This window comes from Siniperca chuatsi, linkage group LG2 (genome assembly GCF_020085105.1).
Source record: "Siniperca chuatsi isolate FFG_IHB_CAS linkage group LG2, ASM2008510v1, whole genome shotgun sequence".
NCBI lineage: Eukaryota > Metazoa > Chordata > Actinopteri > Centrarchiformes > Sinipercidae > Siniperca > Siniperca chuatsi.
Window position 1 is genome coordinate 26,954,412 of NC_058043.1, and position 14,728 is coordinate 26,969,139.

The 14,728-nt window shown below is 42.3% G+C and overlaps 1 protein-coding gene across 4 annotated transcripts in view; it reads right to left on the bottom strand.

Moving 5' to 3' along the window:
* The window catches only part of sema3fb (sema domain, immunoglobulin domain (Ig), short basic domain, secreted, (semaphorin) 3Fb), a 62,183-nt gene extending 47,703 nt beyond the window's left edge, over positions 1-14,480 (bottom strand). For 2 of the 4 annotated variants that reach the window (XM_044170197.1, XM_044170181.1), the window contains exons 1-2: positions 14,010-14,480; positions 11,746-11,910 (exon numbers count right to left, since the gene is read on the bottom strand). In XM_044170197.1, the coding sequence (XP_044026132.1) occupies positions 11,746-11,863 (118 nt within the window). In that variant the 5' untranslated portion in view covers positions 11,864-11,910; positions 14,010-14,480. The remainder of the gene's footprint in view (positions 1-11,745; positions 11,911-14,009) is intronic. The other 2 variants (XM_044170191.1, XM_044170171.1) reach the window with 1 other exon arrangement.
* Positions 14,481-14,728: the final 248 nt, after the last annotated feature.

The following is a 14,728-nucleotide window of genomic DNA, read 5'->3' on the forward strand; positions in this document are numbered from 1 at the left end:
GAATCAAAGAAGGGGGGGGGGTGAGTGATTGAACAAAGTGAGCATTACCAAATAGTTTCACAAACATTACCCCTGATACTCATAATCCTTCATGCTTTCATATTGCAACACATCGCCCACTGCTGGTTTGGCAGCAGGCCAGGCTGGAGTGGAGGATGTAAACAATGCACTCTGCTCCTCGTGACTTTCATTTTCCCTCCATCCGAGGACCTCATTTTTCACCTCCATTCTAAACCGCTGTCCTCCCTTTGCAGCTCAACAGTGGTGCTCCTTGGACCTGGACTGAGGAATCTATAGGCAACACTGAGAAAGGCCTGCGGGATGCTGTGCGCTGCATTCATTGAAAAAAAAGGCCTGCTGCCAGTTTGCCGCCCACCCCCAGGTCTCCCAGAATGTGAATGAACTTCTGTGAATAAGAGGCAAACCTACACAAACACCCCTGCAGCTATAGGACCTTCAAGGGGGAAGAGTGTGTGGGCGACGCCAAACAACAACAACAACAAGGGGAATTGCTTGCCAGGGTTCCTCTTTTTCACTCCTTCACCAATCAAGAGGAGGCACCGCCGCAGGAGGGGGCCTGAAAGGATGGGTCGTTGACAAAAACAGCCTGTCGGGGGGTCACCGCTGGCCCCGGCCCGGCCTCAATGAATGTGAATGAGAGTCCATCCCCACACATTGCAATTAACACCTACTCCACCAACAGGCAGGAGGCAGCAATAGGGAAATCTCCAAATCAGCATTTCAAAACCACGCCACTACAAAGGCATCAAAGTGCACACATTGTAATATGCCTGAGTGCTCTTATGGGCTAAACTCTTTAGTGTGTCTTCCAAACAGCCTAATTTCCCCTTTCAAAATGGTAATAGAATATCATATGACCTCATCACTGACCAGATGCGGAGGTGGGCAGCATGGGAGGGTTGGGTGAAATGCTGACTGCAATTTACTCTTAACATGCTTGAGTGAACTCTAAAACAATGACCAATATAGCATCCAGTTTCTGTTTTCTAAAATTAAACTGAACTTTTACCTTTAACTGAACTGAACTTTCTGAACTAACTACTTTTTCTCTGACTAACAACAAAACCATGAGTATGGCTTGAAACTGAGAAGAAGTTGGTCTGAAATACTGAATTGTAACATCTGAATTTTGATTCTTGAGTAGGAAAGGTCAAAATGCTGCACTGTGTCTGTATTTTATCATATAGGTTCAAATTTTCTGAACTTTCTGAATATAAAGCCAAATTACACCAGGTCTGGCTCCTGTCAGTTTGTGTTTAACCTTTTGATCTAATACGTAACCCACCCGAATCAATGCAGCAAACTGCACTGATTAACTACTGATTAGCAGCAACCAGACACATCGTACATGGGGAACAAGTTGCAGATGAAGAGTTTATTTTTGCATGGCTTCAATTCTTGCATCCTACGCATTTACAGCTCTGTTATGAACATACTCAGCCGTTTTAATACTTACTTAATCCACATGTCAGCAAATTACCTCACCACCATTGGTTTACGTAACTTTTGCAATCAGTTATGTTTTATCTTATGAATACCTTTGCTTCCCTAAATATCTTGTAACACTGCAGCTGATCCAAACACATGCTTTATTTTTAAGACTACTCCTGATATGATGGAATTTACATAGTAGTTACATAGTACCATATTGTACTTGTTACAAGTGTAGAAAATGTTCAAATGCAGGGCCTAATGCACAGTCCATTAATATGTGCAATATTTCTGCCTCAGCTTCCAACAAACTGATTGTCCTACACAACATTTAGCTGTACCTGCAAAATACAGTGCCTTTCAATTGTGTTTGTTCTGTAAATGACACAATTATTTTCCGTCTCATTCTAAGGTTACTGAACAGTGCACCATCTCAGTCGCAGTAATGTATATTAACTGTAGACCTCAAAACAGAGAGGTCACATTAGTGGGCCCAAGTCTCAGATCTGAGGCAGTGAGACCCATCTGAAACTCAATCCCCCACTGACAGAGGGTGAGATATTATGTTGAGGTTGTAGATCAGAGGGGGGCAGTGGCCTTGACCTCCTCAGTCAGGGTCACACCCTCCCACTTGACCTTCCTGAGAAACTCCCATATACTTAACGCCTTCAGGGATCTACACATGCATGGAGACACTCTTTAAGAAACCTTCACTTGCACTCCTATTGGCCAGGGATTACACCATCCATATACAACAGGCCTATGTAATTCAATTCAATTTTATTTATATAGTGCCAATTCATAACAGAAGTTATCTCATTGCACTTTTCTTATAGAGCAGGTCTAGACCGTACTCTTTATTATATAATATTATATACATAGACCCAACAAATCCCACCATGAGCAAGCACTTGTGGCAGTGGCAAGAACAAACTTCCTTTAAGAGGCAGAAACCTCGGGCTGGGTGGATACTGATCCTACATTTACTCATTTGTTAGACACCTTTGTCCAATGCAATGTATAAATGAAGTACAATCCAAACCACAGTAGATCAAGATCAGTCTTTAATCTAGTGCATTAAATGTCATTCAAACCCATGAGCAGACCTTTAGGTTATCTCTATTTACATTAAAGGCCAACATGCTTATCCAGAGGGACATACAATATGTGCAACAATACAATAACATTAATTCCAAGATTAACAAAAATACAGCCAAGGAGAGCAAGAATTCAGTGTTTCTTGTATGCCTATGACCACAGAAAGTCCATGTAAGAAAAATGTGTGACGCAAGATAATAAAAAATAAACTTTAAAGCCTACAGCCGCAGAAAGGGAGTGACTCTGCTGTTCAGACCGGAACGCTGCAACCGTTTGGGAGCCAGAAAAAAGGGCAAAACTGAACAAAGGATGACTTGGCTTTTTGTAGCAAAGAGCGAGCTTCTTGTAGCAGGGGCGGTGTGGTGTGTAGGGCTGGAGCCACAGGCCTGGAAGTACAGGGGTGCAGATGCCTTCAAAGGCTGGTATGCCAGCACTGGGCTTTGAATATGATATGAGCAGCTACAGACAGCCAGTGGAGGGAGTGGAGGCAGGGAGGTGATACTGGAGAATTTGCGGAGGTTGAAGACAAGGCAGATTGCAGTGTTCTGGATGACTTGTATAGGGGCTGAGGGGAGTACTTTGACAGGGTGGCTATAAGGGAACTGCTGAAGCCCAGACAGAAGATGAATAAAACTTGAATATCATCCACATTTTCATGCATCAAATATCGAGTGCAATTCCTTGTCTGCAGATATAAGATAACACAATTTGTCTGTACGTAGCTGAATGATAATGGGGGTCAAATCTATGTCCAGATGACAAGACATACAAGCACCTCATAGTAGGGGCTCAATTTAGAGTCATTCACCTGTGTGGCCACTGAATTAATTTTTCCTTTGCACTTACCCCATCTCTACAACTCCTTCCCTTCTTTTCTGTAAGTAACGCTTTTGGAAAGGTTATCACAGTATATCACATTCTAAAGGGTAAACCCTTTACGAAACTTTGGTGCAGGGTTGAGCTGAATCCACAAATGTGTCTAATTCGTCTGGACCATTATTCTACCTGACACCTTAATCTGCCACAAGAGAAACACTAGCGCTAAGAATATACAGTGCTCAGCCCCAGCGGCGGTACAGAGACAAAGCCAGTCTGAGACTTCAACCTGTTTATCCAGTCTCCACTAATGCCCTGTTTTCTCAGGTGAGAAAAGACATGAAATCCCACAGGAAGTCTTAATTATGCCACGTAGAAAAAGGACCCACCTTGAAGCTTGGCAGGTGTGCTAGATACCAAGTCGCAGGCTCAGATGAACCTGACCGCCTGAGTGGTTCGACCAATATGTCAGGCCTGAGAACACTACATCATTGTCTGTTAGCAGTTTCCTGAACAAAGGGGTAGTATAATAACAAAAGATGGTGAGTGACAGTATTCTCCACATCACTGAAAAGTTTCATAAAGTTTAATCACACCTGACAGGGCTCCCACGATGTGACTGACAGAGTTTCAAGCTACCATAGTGAGAGAATAACCTTGCCATGGCAGTTTTTGTGATTACAGGAAATAACCAAGTACTGTCTTATTACTTGGTTTGACCATGTGGGATCATTTACTGCTCCAACATGTTTGTCCATATTCTGCATAGACATAATTGCCAAACATAATTGCATCAGCTCCGCTCTGTTTGTAATGGTTGCTCTAATTCTGTAGTTTTGCCCATTACATGCAAAGCTGGGGAAAAAAAGTACAATTGTAGTTCCATAAATAAAAACACATGGGAGGAGATTCCCTACCGGTGGAGAGAAAGTGATTCACAGTATCTGGACAATTTGGCTGGTATTTTCCAGTCTGGTGAGGAGGGGTTCAGGAAGGGGGGGGGGGGAAACAGATGCAACAACATGCCTGTGAAAGACAAGACGGACAGACAACACTGGGTCCTCAGTCTTTTCGAGAGACGATCTTGATTTCACTGGAGGCGAGGCACTGACAGAGCCCGAAACCTGACTCAGGAGGCTGTTCCACAGGTGAAACCCTGACCAAAGACGGAACTCCACGCTAATTCTCAACACAAGATATCCCTCTTTCTGCAGATGCTAAAAGAGAGCAGGGCTTCCATGCCAGGAATCCCAAACACCCCGGTGCCTGTGCATTTACTGCCATTCCCATGCCAGGGATAAGAAACGAGTAGGAAAGGGAAGACAGACAGAACTGCAGCAGGAAACCGAGCATTCAAAAATTAGTTAGACTATATTTAGACGGCACTCTGTCACCTTCAGTTTCCCCTGCCCACAATAATGCCCTGGAGATGTATAAGAACCTTGTTACCTGCTAACACTTCTGCACCTGCACACACACAATATATTCAGGAACCATTGGCCAGATGCTAGAGAATCCAGAGACAAGCACTGATACTATTTCTTCTTTTATCAAACATTAGGACCACCCAAGCTGCCTACGATACACTTTACAACCTTGCGGCCATATGGCATGAGAATCAAGTAAGAGCAAGGTGCCAAGTGGCTATATTCTATAACACTCAAATACAATGACTCAATTCATCAGCCATCATAAAGAAAGGCTTGTGTGCGTTTAACAACCATGGGAAGGAGAGAATAAAACAGATATTCCAGGAGCTGCAGCAGCAACGCTGGGTGGGAGGCGCAGACAGTGCTAATGGTTGGCTGACACAGCTATGAGATGACACCGTGACCATGCGATTTTATTAGCAGAGGGAAACTGGCACCATCGGAGATGGACACGAGATTGCTGCTAGATTCAGGGGCAATGTGCTGAAAGACGCCAACATACTCGTTTTTTTTTTAAGGAATATCACACGTCTGTCCCACTCATATACCTGACAAGGAGAGAGGTGAGAATAGGAACTGTCTTCTATAATACTGATGCACATGGCATCCCTCATGCGTTGCACACATAACATTATTTTTAATTATCGATGTGTGTAAAACATGCTCAAATGAAATGCAAAACCTTCATTATTTTATGTTGATTCATCTCTATACCGACAAGCAGAGTGGAGGTTCGCTTTAAAAGCAATAAATACAGAATTTGCGTCAAAACTGTATGAAACTCACACTGAAATACCATCCACACAGACTGAATATCACTGGTGTGCTATAAATGTGACCAAACCCCATGTAAAGTGCATTATTGCTTTTTTCTCCAGCTTATCTTCATTGCATTCCAGTAAAAAACAATTTACCAATTGGTCCGGAAATAAATGTAAACATAGTCCTATCAGTCATCCACCAAATAGGGGGCACAGTTTAGGTACACAGGCAGACAGCTAATCGATCCCTAATTCCTGACCTGTCAACCTAAGACTACTGGACATATATACATTTATTACCTCTGACTATATAATCATCCAGGCCTCAGGTCTGGACAAAGACTGCTTCGGTCAGCAATCACATTTCATTTTAGCACATTGTTGCATGATTGTGATTTAAATACATTATCATGACAGTTTGAGATGTACTATGTACTGTTTAGCTTTGTCATGGAGATAAATGCATTTCAAGGTGGGTTACATTCAATTCTGACATGAATTCAGCATTTAATTCTTTGAAAACAAATTCCTGCTTAGTGTTTTTCAGCACAGAGATAAAGCAATGTGATTTTCCAGACTAATAAACTAATAAACAAGTAAAGGCATGTGTGCCATGCATGAATTTGATATAGTTCCACAGTGATGTATGAATTTAAATGTGACACAAATTCCACTCCATAAAGTTCTGGAAGCTGCTGTTGGGTTACCTCCCAGATACAAACGCACACACCTCCACACGCATTAGGGATCGCTACATTCATGTGCGCCACAGTGGGAGATTAACACTGTTTCTGGAACACTGGGCTCAGACAAGACCTCACACCACAGCCTCCTTTTGCTTCAACGCACACTGTCTACATTCTCTCAATGAATTTTCAAATGTTTTACACAGTTAAGGATGGCTTCTGGCCAACCAGAACCTAACAATAAAGTGACACTCTTGACAGCTGAGTCACAGCAGAGTGCAAGTTTTGCTGGACCAAGCTGCGTTTGCACTTAAACCACCGTCACCACCCTGCCGACTGTGTTCAATGGTTAACCACGGTGCTACAAATGACTGCTGTGTGCCTGCTGAGGGAGAAGAGAGTTTTACCCTAAATATAACCTGGCTTAGCCGCTGTGGAGAGAAGCTGAGGTCTGGGACATGGCCAAAGTAATAGTGGTTTTCAATGCTTTGTCAGTCATTACTATGCTGCCGTGGGGTTATGTGGACTCAGACCTCACAAACAGTAATTAGAGATCACAGCCAAACATCAGCAGCGGTGCCAGACTACTCGGGCAGTGGTTTTGTGGCTTCTATATGTGGTTCGACAATATTGCAATATTACAGTTAGGGCAAAGGTGTGCCAATATGCTTGAGGTATCCTTGAGGTAACAGAAAGAGGCAGCTAAACAGGAAGTTTTAATGATCACCTTGAGCAAACATACAAGTCATGTTGCATTTACTTCAGAGTGCAGCAAAATGGGCCAGGATGCAAATTTGCCAAAGGAACCACATTACAGTTGCTCATTCAAACAGTCAATATTGAGTAAACACTCAGCTCTGGCCTCAAAAATGCATGATGTCATAGCCAATCAGCTCAGCAGTGATAGGAGCGTGAGATAATTCTGACCACTAATGTATGCCTCTGGAGCGCAAAGAAGAAAGTGACCAATGGAATGTATTGTGTGAACAACAGTAATAACAGTTTAAACATTTACTAGTATAAGTGACAGGGCGGCAGTAAAGGGGCAAGCCCAGAGATGAACTGATAGCAAACTGCTGAATATCAAAACAACTACTTCACTGTCTGGATACACTCCTAAGCTGCTTTTTAGCTCACATTTTCAGATTTAATCCTCATCTGTTGTTATTCCTAGGCATTAAAAGCCAAAAAAACATTTAAGAAACGTAAACTACTGCATAACAAAGGCTGACACATACCAGAATGCCTGGCATTTAACCCCAAAGGGGAGTTTCTAACCCTCTACGCTGCCACCCACCCACACTAACGCAGTCACCCACACACACACTCACACCCGATATAGTCTAAAGACTTTGCTGAGGAGTAAAAATAGGAGCCTGCTGTTAGCCCTTCACAGGAGGGCGTGCAGATGAGAAATATTTGGAATAACGATGAGCCAGAGCTGCTTTCACTGCCACCTGTCCTGGCAGCGGTGAGCTTGTGAATTCTGGCAAAACAGACCCATATTCTGGAGTCGTCTCTGTGGATTTAGCCTTGTATGTACTCACTGGGAGGATGCTGTAATCCCAATGATGTTATGGTATTTAAAGGACTTTTCCTTTGTACAGACAGACCATAATTTCATTGCTGTAGTTGTCAGAGCAGCCGTTTCAAATTTCATTAACACTAAGTGAGAGAAGGCGAGAGGTGCACTGTGCTAATTCTCACATGGTCTTTGTGGCGCAAGACATGGCTCCACCCTCAGCTGTAGATTACGTCTGTATGGCTTTTCAAAGTGAAAATTTACAATCGTGGAGATTCTTGACCCTGCGCCTCTGTTTATTCTCTGTTTATTCTGAACCAATGTCTACTTGCTGTCTGTTTATCTAAGCAGCCTGAGAAAAGCCCTTGTCTAAAGATCTCTAAAATGTCACTAAAGGCTTTTAGTCGCCAGTTACACCTTCCATGAAAATAATTGCATATAAAGCACGGATAGTGTCTTGCTTCAATTTTGCAGAAAATTATGTTTTGTGCTAAATTAAGTAAACAAAGTCGTGGCAGCCCAGATGAGGCAGAGGTTTATGTGTGGTATAAGGCCAAATAGCAGAGCCATAAGCATGGATTTAGATTTGGATCTGCTTTATGCATGAACTCAAATATGTTATAGAGGGAATTTGGGCCAACAGCAGTAATGTTACACTCTTTGCTAAATATGGCATAACTTCCAATAGCAAAACTTCCAATAGCAAAGCGGGAGCGCTTTGCCCATTCAGAAAATGGGATGTTTTCTGTACCTCACAGTGTGATACAAAAGCAAGAATCAAAAAAACTACACATATAAATCACTTATTGGATTTATGCTACAAAGGCCCTTGCATGACTCACAGAGAGACGATGCTCTCACACAATCCTTTCACATGTTAATTCAGTATTTCACTTCAGTGATGAACAGCTTTAAAAATTGGCCGATTTGGTGGAACTAAATTTGATTCAAGAATGATGGCTTTACTACGCTACGCTCCTTATTTGAATGCTACTTGAAATTAGAGCTGCAACGATTAGTTGATTAATCGCCAATTAGTCAATTTTCAATTCAATTCAATTTTATTTATATAGCGCCAATTCATAACAGAAGTTATCTCATTGCACTTTTCCTATAGAGCAGGTCTAGACCGTACTCTTTACAATATTAATTACAGAGACTCAACAAATCCCACCATGAGCAAGCATTTGGTGACAGTGGCAAGGAAAAACTTCCTTTAAGAGGGCAGAAACCTTGGACAGAACCAGACTCAATGGTGGGCGGCCATCTGCCGCTGCTGTGTTAGGTTTTGAGAGAGAGAGAGAGAGGTCAATCAACAGAAAATTAATCAGCATCTATTTTTATAAGCGATTAACCGTTTTAGTCATTTTTACAAACACTGGTTCCAGCTTCTCAAATGTAAGGATTTGATGCTTTGTTTGTCATATATCACAATAAACTGAATATGTTTGGGCTGATGGTTGAATAAAATAAGCAATCTGAATACATCGCCTTGAGCTGTGGGACACTATGACACTGACATGACATTTTCCACTATTTTCTGACATTTTATTGGAAAAACAATTAATAGATTAATTGAAAGAATAACCGGCAGATTAATGTTGAAAATAATCGTTAGTTGCAGCCCTACTTGAAATACAATCAAGAAAAAAAAATGATTCTGTCCCCAAACAGTGAACAATTTTACAATCAAATGTCTTGACTTCACTCTTTACTTTACTGCTAGCCCACAGTATTCATACATTTCATGCCAGGAGTCACTTTGGGTGGGCGTTAACTCAAACTATGAGATTCTCAGCAGTTCCAGGTTGACTATTTGATATGATTCCTCTCTTGGGGGTTGCTGGTGACAGCAGTCCTGTCTCAACTAACCTTAAAATGTCAACTGATTACCTATGGCCGATTCTATGATTCTGCTCATGTGACTTTGATTACACCTCTTTGCTGTCTAAACTGAGGGAGACTTCTTTCTTCTTTCTAACTCTGCCCTTTCTCCTCGGCTTACCAGCATAGAAGACGTGATAAGCCTGAACAAAGTCTACTTCCAAGGTTTATCCCTCAGACTTTACAAAATCTAATCTCACTGAAATGTGTATTAGAAGATACATTTTTCACCTTATATCCCCTGAATATTTTGAGTGTGTTGCCTTTTTTCAATATCACAGAGGGTGTTCTCCCTGTCATAAAAGCTGTGCACGCTACATGAAGCCAAAGCAAAGCAATTAGGCCCCATGATTTACTCTACCTGCTTTAATAAGGAAGTGAGGGCCTCCCAGATGGAGGTCATGGTTCTGAACCTCACTCCTCAGCTACTGAGTTAATCAGTTTGGAACATGTGTTTAGTTTAACGCTGAAAGAAACATTCAGCTTTATAGCTGCAATTTAAGTTTTTCTTCACAGTGTGACACGCTGCCATAATGATCAATAATTATAAACAGGGGACTGATAATTAACACATTCTTTCCCTCAGTCTCACATTAAAAACCTGCATATTGTCCACACTTGTCGTCATACTGTGTTCCATTAAAGTTGCTGCTCAGAGGCAAACTGCCTTTCCAAACAGCTCAAGCAAAAACTTAACACCATCATGATGCATCAGGGGACATGCAGCCTGCTTGCCAAGGTAAGGACTAGATGGGCCTCTCAAAAAGCAATTAAGGGAGAGAGAGTCATAATATTGAATGGAGACGGGGGTGCATTCCTCTGAGAGAGGCAGCAGCAGTAGACTGTGAAATTCATATTGACTGGAGAGGCAAACACACACACAGGTAAGCAGGAGAGCCGAGCTTTTTCCACCCTGTTTGTCAGCCAAAGTATAGTGCCTGTAGTCCGCTGCTTTCAAATATATTTCGGGTGAGTTCAGCCATCCAAAGATGCACCTATACAAAAGCATCCAATGAGTCTGTGCACAGAAAAGCCCATAGAGTAAAAGAAAAACACAATTTACACAGTTCTCTAAAAAACAACGCAGCATTTGTGTCTGACTAAAATGATATTTGGGAAAATGAAAAAAAAAAACTGCTGAGCTGTGGATGTGCGTTCACTGATGTGTTAAATCCTACTTGATTAAAGCAGGAAAACGCCTTCAACAATGAACTGTGCCAGTCCACTTAATTAAGTCAACTTGTACTAGGGAGCGCTGGGAAGTGGAAAGCAAAGCAAACAGGGCTGCTGCTGCTCACTCCCTTGGCTTTTCACTGGATGCTAATCAAAGGCTTGATCTCTGAGCAGGACAGGCCTCTGGGACGTCGCTCTGCTTGGCTGATCCGGGCAATTTGCTCTTGATAATTCCCTCTCTCGCTCTGCACCCCTCAGAACCCGGCAACCCGTCTCACCTAATCTGTACAGCCGCTGAAACGCACAAATACAGACCCCTAAAGTACACGTCTGTCTCACCAGGGAATAATCACATAATGGCCACAGAGTTATTACATGCTCCTTATTATCCCGTCTCTCTTTGTGACTCCAATTTAGGGATTTCATAATAAAGATGATTGAAGATAAAGACGCTGCATTTGATTAACTAAAACAATAATCATGTATATGGTTTCAAAATGAGTACGAACAAGACACACACAATATCTTCAATATGTGCATCTGCTCATTCATTGTTTGCGTTTTTAATTGTTTGTACAATATAAGCCAGTGAAAGCATCTGGTGATTATTACAGTGCCTGGAGGACTGAGGAGGGGGCAGCAAATGAGAATTGCATGATTTGTTTGCGGTCTGCTCTGCGGTGTAACATGAGATTCTAGTGGTGCTATAAGTTCTTCCTCTGCAAAAACCTTCAGCACTTATCAAAGCCACAATTGCTCCAATTACACAACTGTCATGTCATCGGTCATACAATGAGCAAACACGTGAGTTTAAGAAACCAGCATAGAATAAAAAGAGCTGGAAACATCAGAGCACCAGTTGCAAACCAGGAATGAGAGGCAGGTGGGAATAAGAGCGTGGAGGATGAGGTTCAGTTTCCTACCTTTGAAGGAGATGAAGACGCGGGGTGCAGCCAATGGGTCATTGATCACTGGGTTCCCGAGAGCGAAGCTGGACAGTGCCAGGAGGGCGTGGACTGTCCACAGACCGTCCAGCTGCATGGTCGACCAACCTCCAGTAGCAAGAGTTTGTGGTTTTAAAAAAATCTCTGCAGGGACAAAAACAAACACGTGAAAAGATACTCAACTCTACACTGCAAAAAAACAAAAAAAAAACAAGTCTGTTTTCATTTACTAATTTATGTGACATGTCAAATCAATGGCTCCCAAGGGCCCCACCCCCCCCCCATCCCATCCCTGCGAGTTTTGGCGATGCAGCACCGAGGTGTGGAGATTACACCCAGATCTCTGGGAGTTTCACAAAACTGATGAGTCCTGATGGAGATGAGCCAAGCTTTTAGAGATGTGTACACACTTCCAAATGATGTTTGTTTTTCGGTGTGTGTGTGTGTGTGCCTGTGTGACAAACCGATGGAAAGATCACGCTGACTCTAGTGAGAGACGCTTTTCTTCTGCTCCTCTCCATGCACCCAAAACACATTCCTACTTCATGACACCATATGTGTGTGCTGCTCTGTAATTAGAGGTTCACCTAATACCGGGTTATACCACGTCCTCACACTTACTCGAGAAAACCGTTGTGATTGGTGCAATCTAAAATAAAAGATTAACTTCTTGCTAAAAGGCTTGCTAAAGGGGTTACAAATGATGACAGGCTCATACGCCAACAGTATAACAAGTCTTCCAAACAATGCAGTGGCGCTCATCAGTTAGGTTTTGAGTTAATGAATGATAGACACCAGGCAGCAACCACAATGATCCACACACACGTCACGAATCATCAGAAAGACTTGCCCTCGCCCATTCTCCATCAAATCCACTCTTGGTCCATTTAATCACTCTGCCATGTTGCCACTTCCACAGCTCACTGTGGTGTCTGCATTTTCACAAGGATGAAACTTTTTTCACCACACTCTATTATTATTGTACTATTCCCAGAACAGCATCGTGACCTCTCGGTGGACACTCAGTTACAAATCTCTTCTCCCCATGTTTATACTACAAACACTGGACATTCGGACCAGGTCTCCATCTCAAACACACCTTTGGAGACGTCAGCAGAGCCATAGAGTCCTCAGACTGGTTGGCTGAAGTGGATTTATGAGCATAACCAGCTGTTTAAACCCTGGCTATTTACTGACAATTTGTTAACCATCCAGCTGTTTATTCTGAGACCGAGGCCAAGTCCTTCACACAAGCAGATGAAATCAAACAAGGCACTGCTCACAAATGACAAACAAAGACACAGAGAGTCCACTCACATTATACTACACAGATAAATATGTCTGCTCTCCGTGAGTAACTTTGTGTTGTAAAATGAATACATGAGCTCAAGTTTACAAAAGGAAACATACTGTATAACCATTTAAATCCAAACAGCTTCATACCTACAGAAGACAAAGCACATCACATCCACTGATGCTCTCAGCTTCTTCATTGTTTGGCTCTGCAAGTTATTAACTGCCACATGTTGGACAAAATGTAATGCAACCATTAAAACTTATACATATAGTCAAAGACAAAAGCCAATAACCACAAGCTGGCCAGGGCTCAGAGTGCAAAGTTGCAACAACCCATCCTCCTGAATCCTGCTGCTTTATTCAGTGGAAAGGAAAGGATCCACTTGCGTTTGGTGACCTACAGAAACACTGATGATTTGTCACATTTCACCACAAATAAAAAGCCTCCCTCCCCAGTATGAACGCTGAAAATATGACAACGAAAACAACATGAAACTTCATTAATATAAAATGAAGATGAATATGATAAATGAAGAATACAAGATGTATGCAAAAAATGTCAATGTTGCTGAAAAATGATATAGACTGGAATCTGTGTGTAACAGACTGGCAGCCTTGGCTACACATGGACGACAGAACTGTAAACAGTCTGGTGTGGTATTAGAGCGCACGGCAAACTGAATAATTAAATAAATAGTAATAATGATTCATGTAAGAATTAAAGTTGTGATCTATCGGAAATTAAAATTATGATTAAGTATTTCTATTCATATGTTTATAAGAGAAACAAAGCAGTCATTGGGGCATGCTGAAAATAACAAAATAAGAAATAAAAAAAGCGCGCAGCTGCAGGCAGGTAACCCGTTGTTTCTTTCTTTACAATGAATAATAAAGCAGGTTAAATAGAAAATAATATGCAAAAAGCATAACAGCACAATAAGGCTTACCTTATTGTTACAGCTTTCCGAATATAACTTCAGATCCAACCGTGCACGTCATTGAACAAACCAATTCCAACAGATCGGTCACTTTCGTCTCCAAGTTGAAATCAATAATAACAATCGAAACTCCCGGTGCTGCTTCTGGACAGTCCCTGTTCAGGAGGGCAGTCTGTACCTGTGCGCACTGCGTGGTTATTGGCCCCGGAGTTGTCAGCGCACAGTTAAAAAAAAAAAAAAAAAAAAAAAAAAAAAAAAAAGGGAAAAAAAAGAAAAGAAATAAAAAAATAAGAGAGATAATGTTTCTCTAGTTCAATCTTGTGCGAGACCGCGAGGCGAGGAGATATTGTCGTCGCACGACCACAGTCAACATCTCGTGGGAAAAAGCAGTTGGAAACAAGGTCCCTGTGGCGCAGCGAGGTCCAGGCACGCAGCGTGTGCTCCTCAGGAAAGTTGGGCGCTCCTGACTGTAGGGAGGCAGGGCGCTAGCAGGTGGATGCAGAGGCCCATTAGCCTAAAACACACCCACAAGGCGGGCAGCGCTGAGCCGAGCCGCCCATCAGCCTGCCGAGCGGAGGCATGATTTACTGCCGTGTTAGAGCCTACCACCGTATGCTGTCAAAGAAGCCTGCTAGGGCAAAAGAATGGACACTGCTCCTCCAAACCCAACACTTTATTTCTATCATATATTTATTATAGCTTTATTATTACCCTAAGTGCAAAAAGTT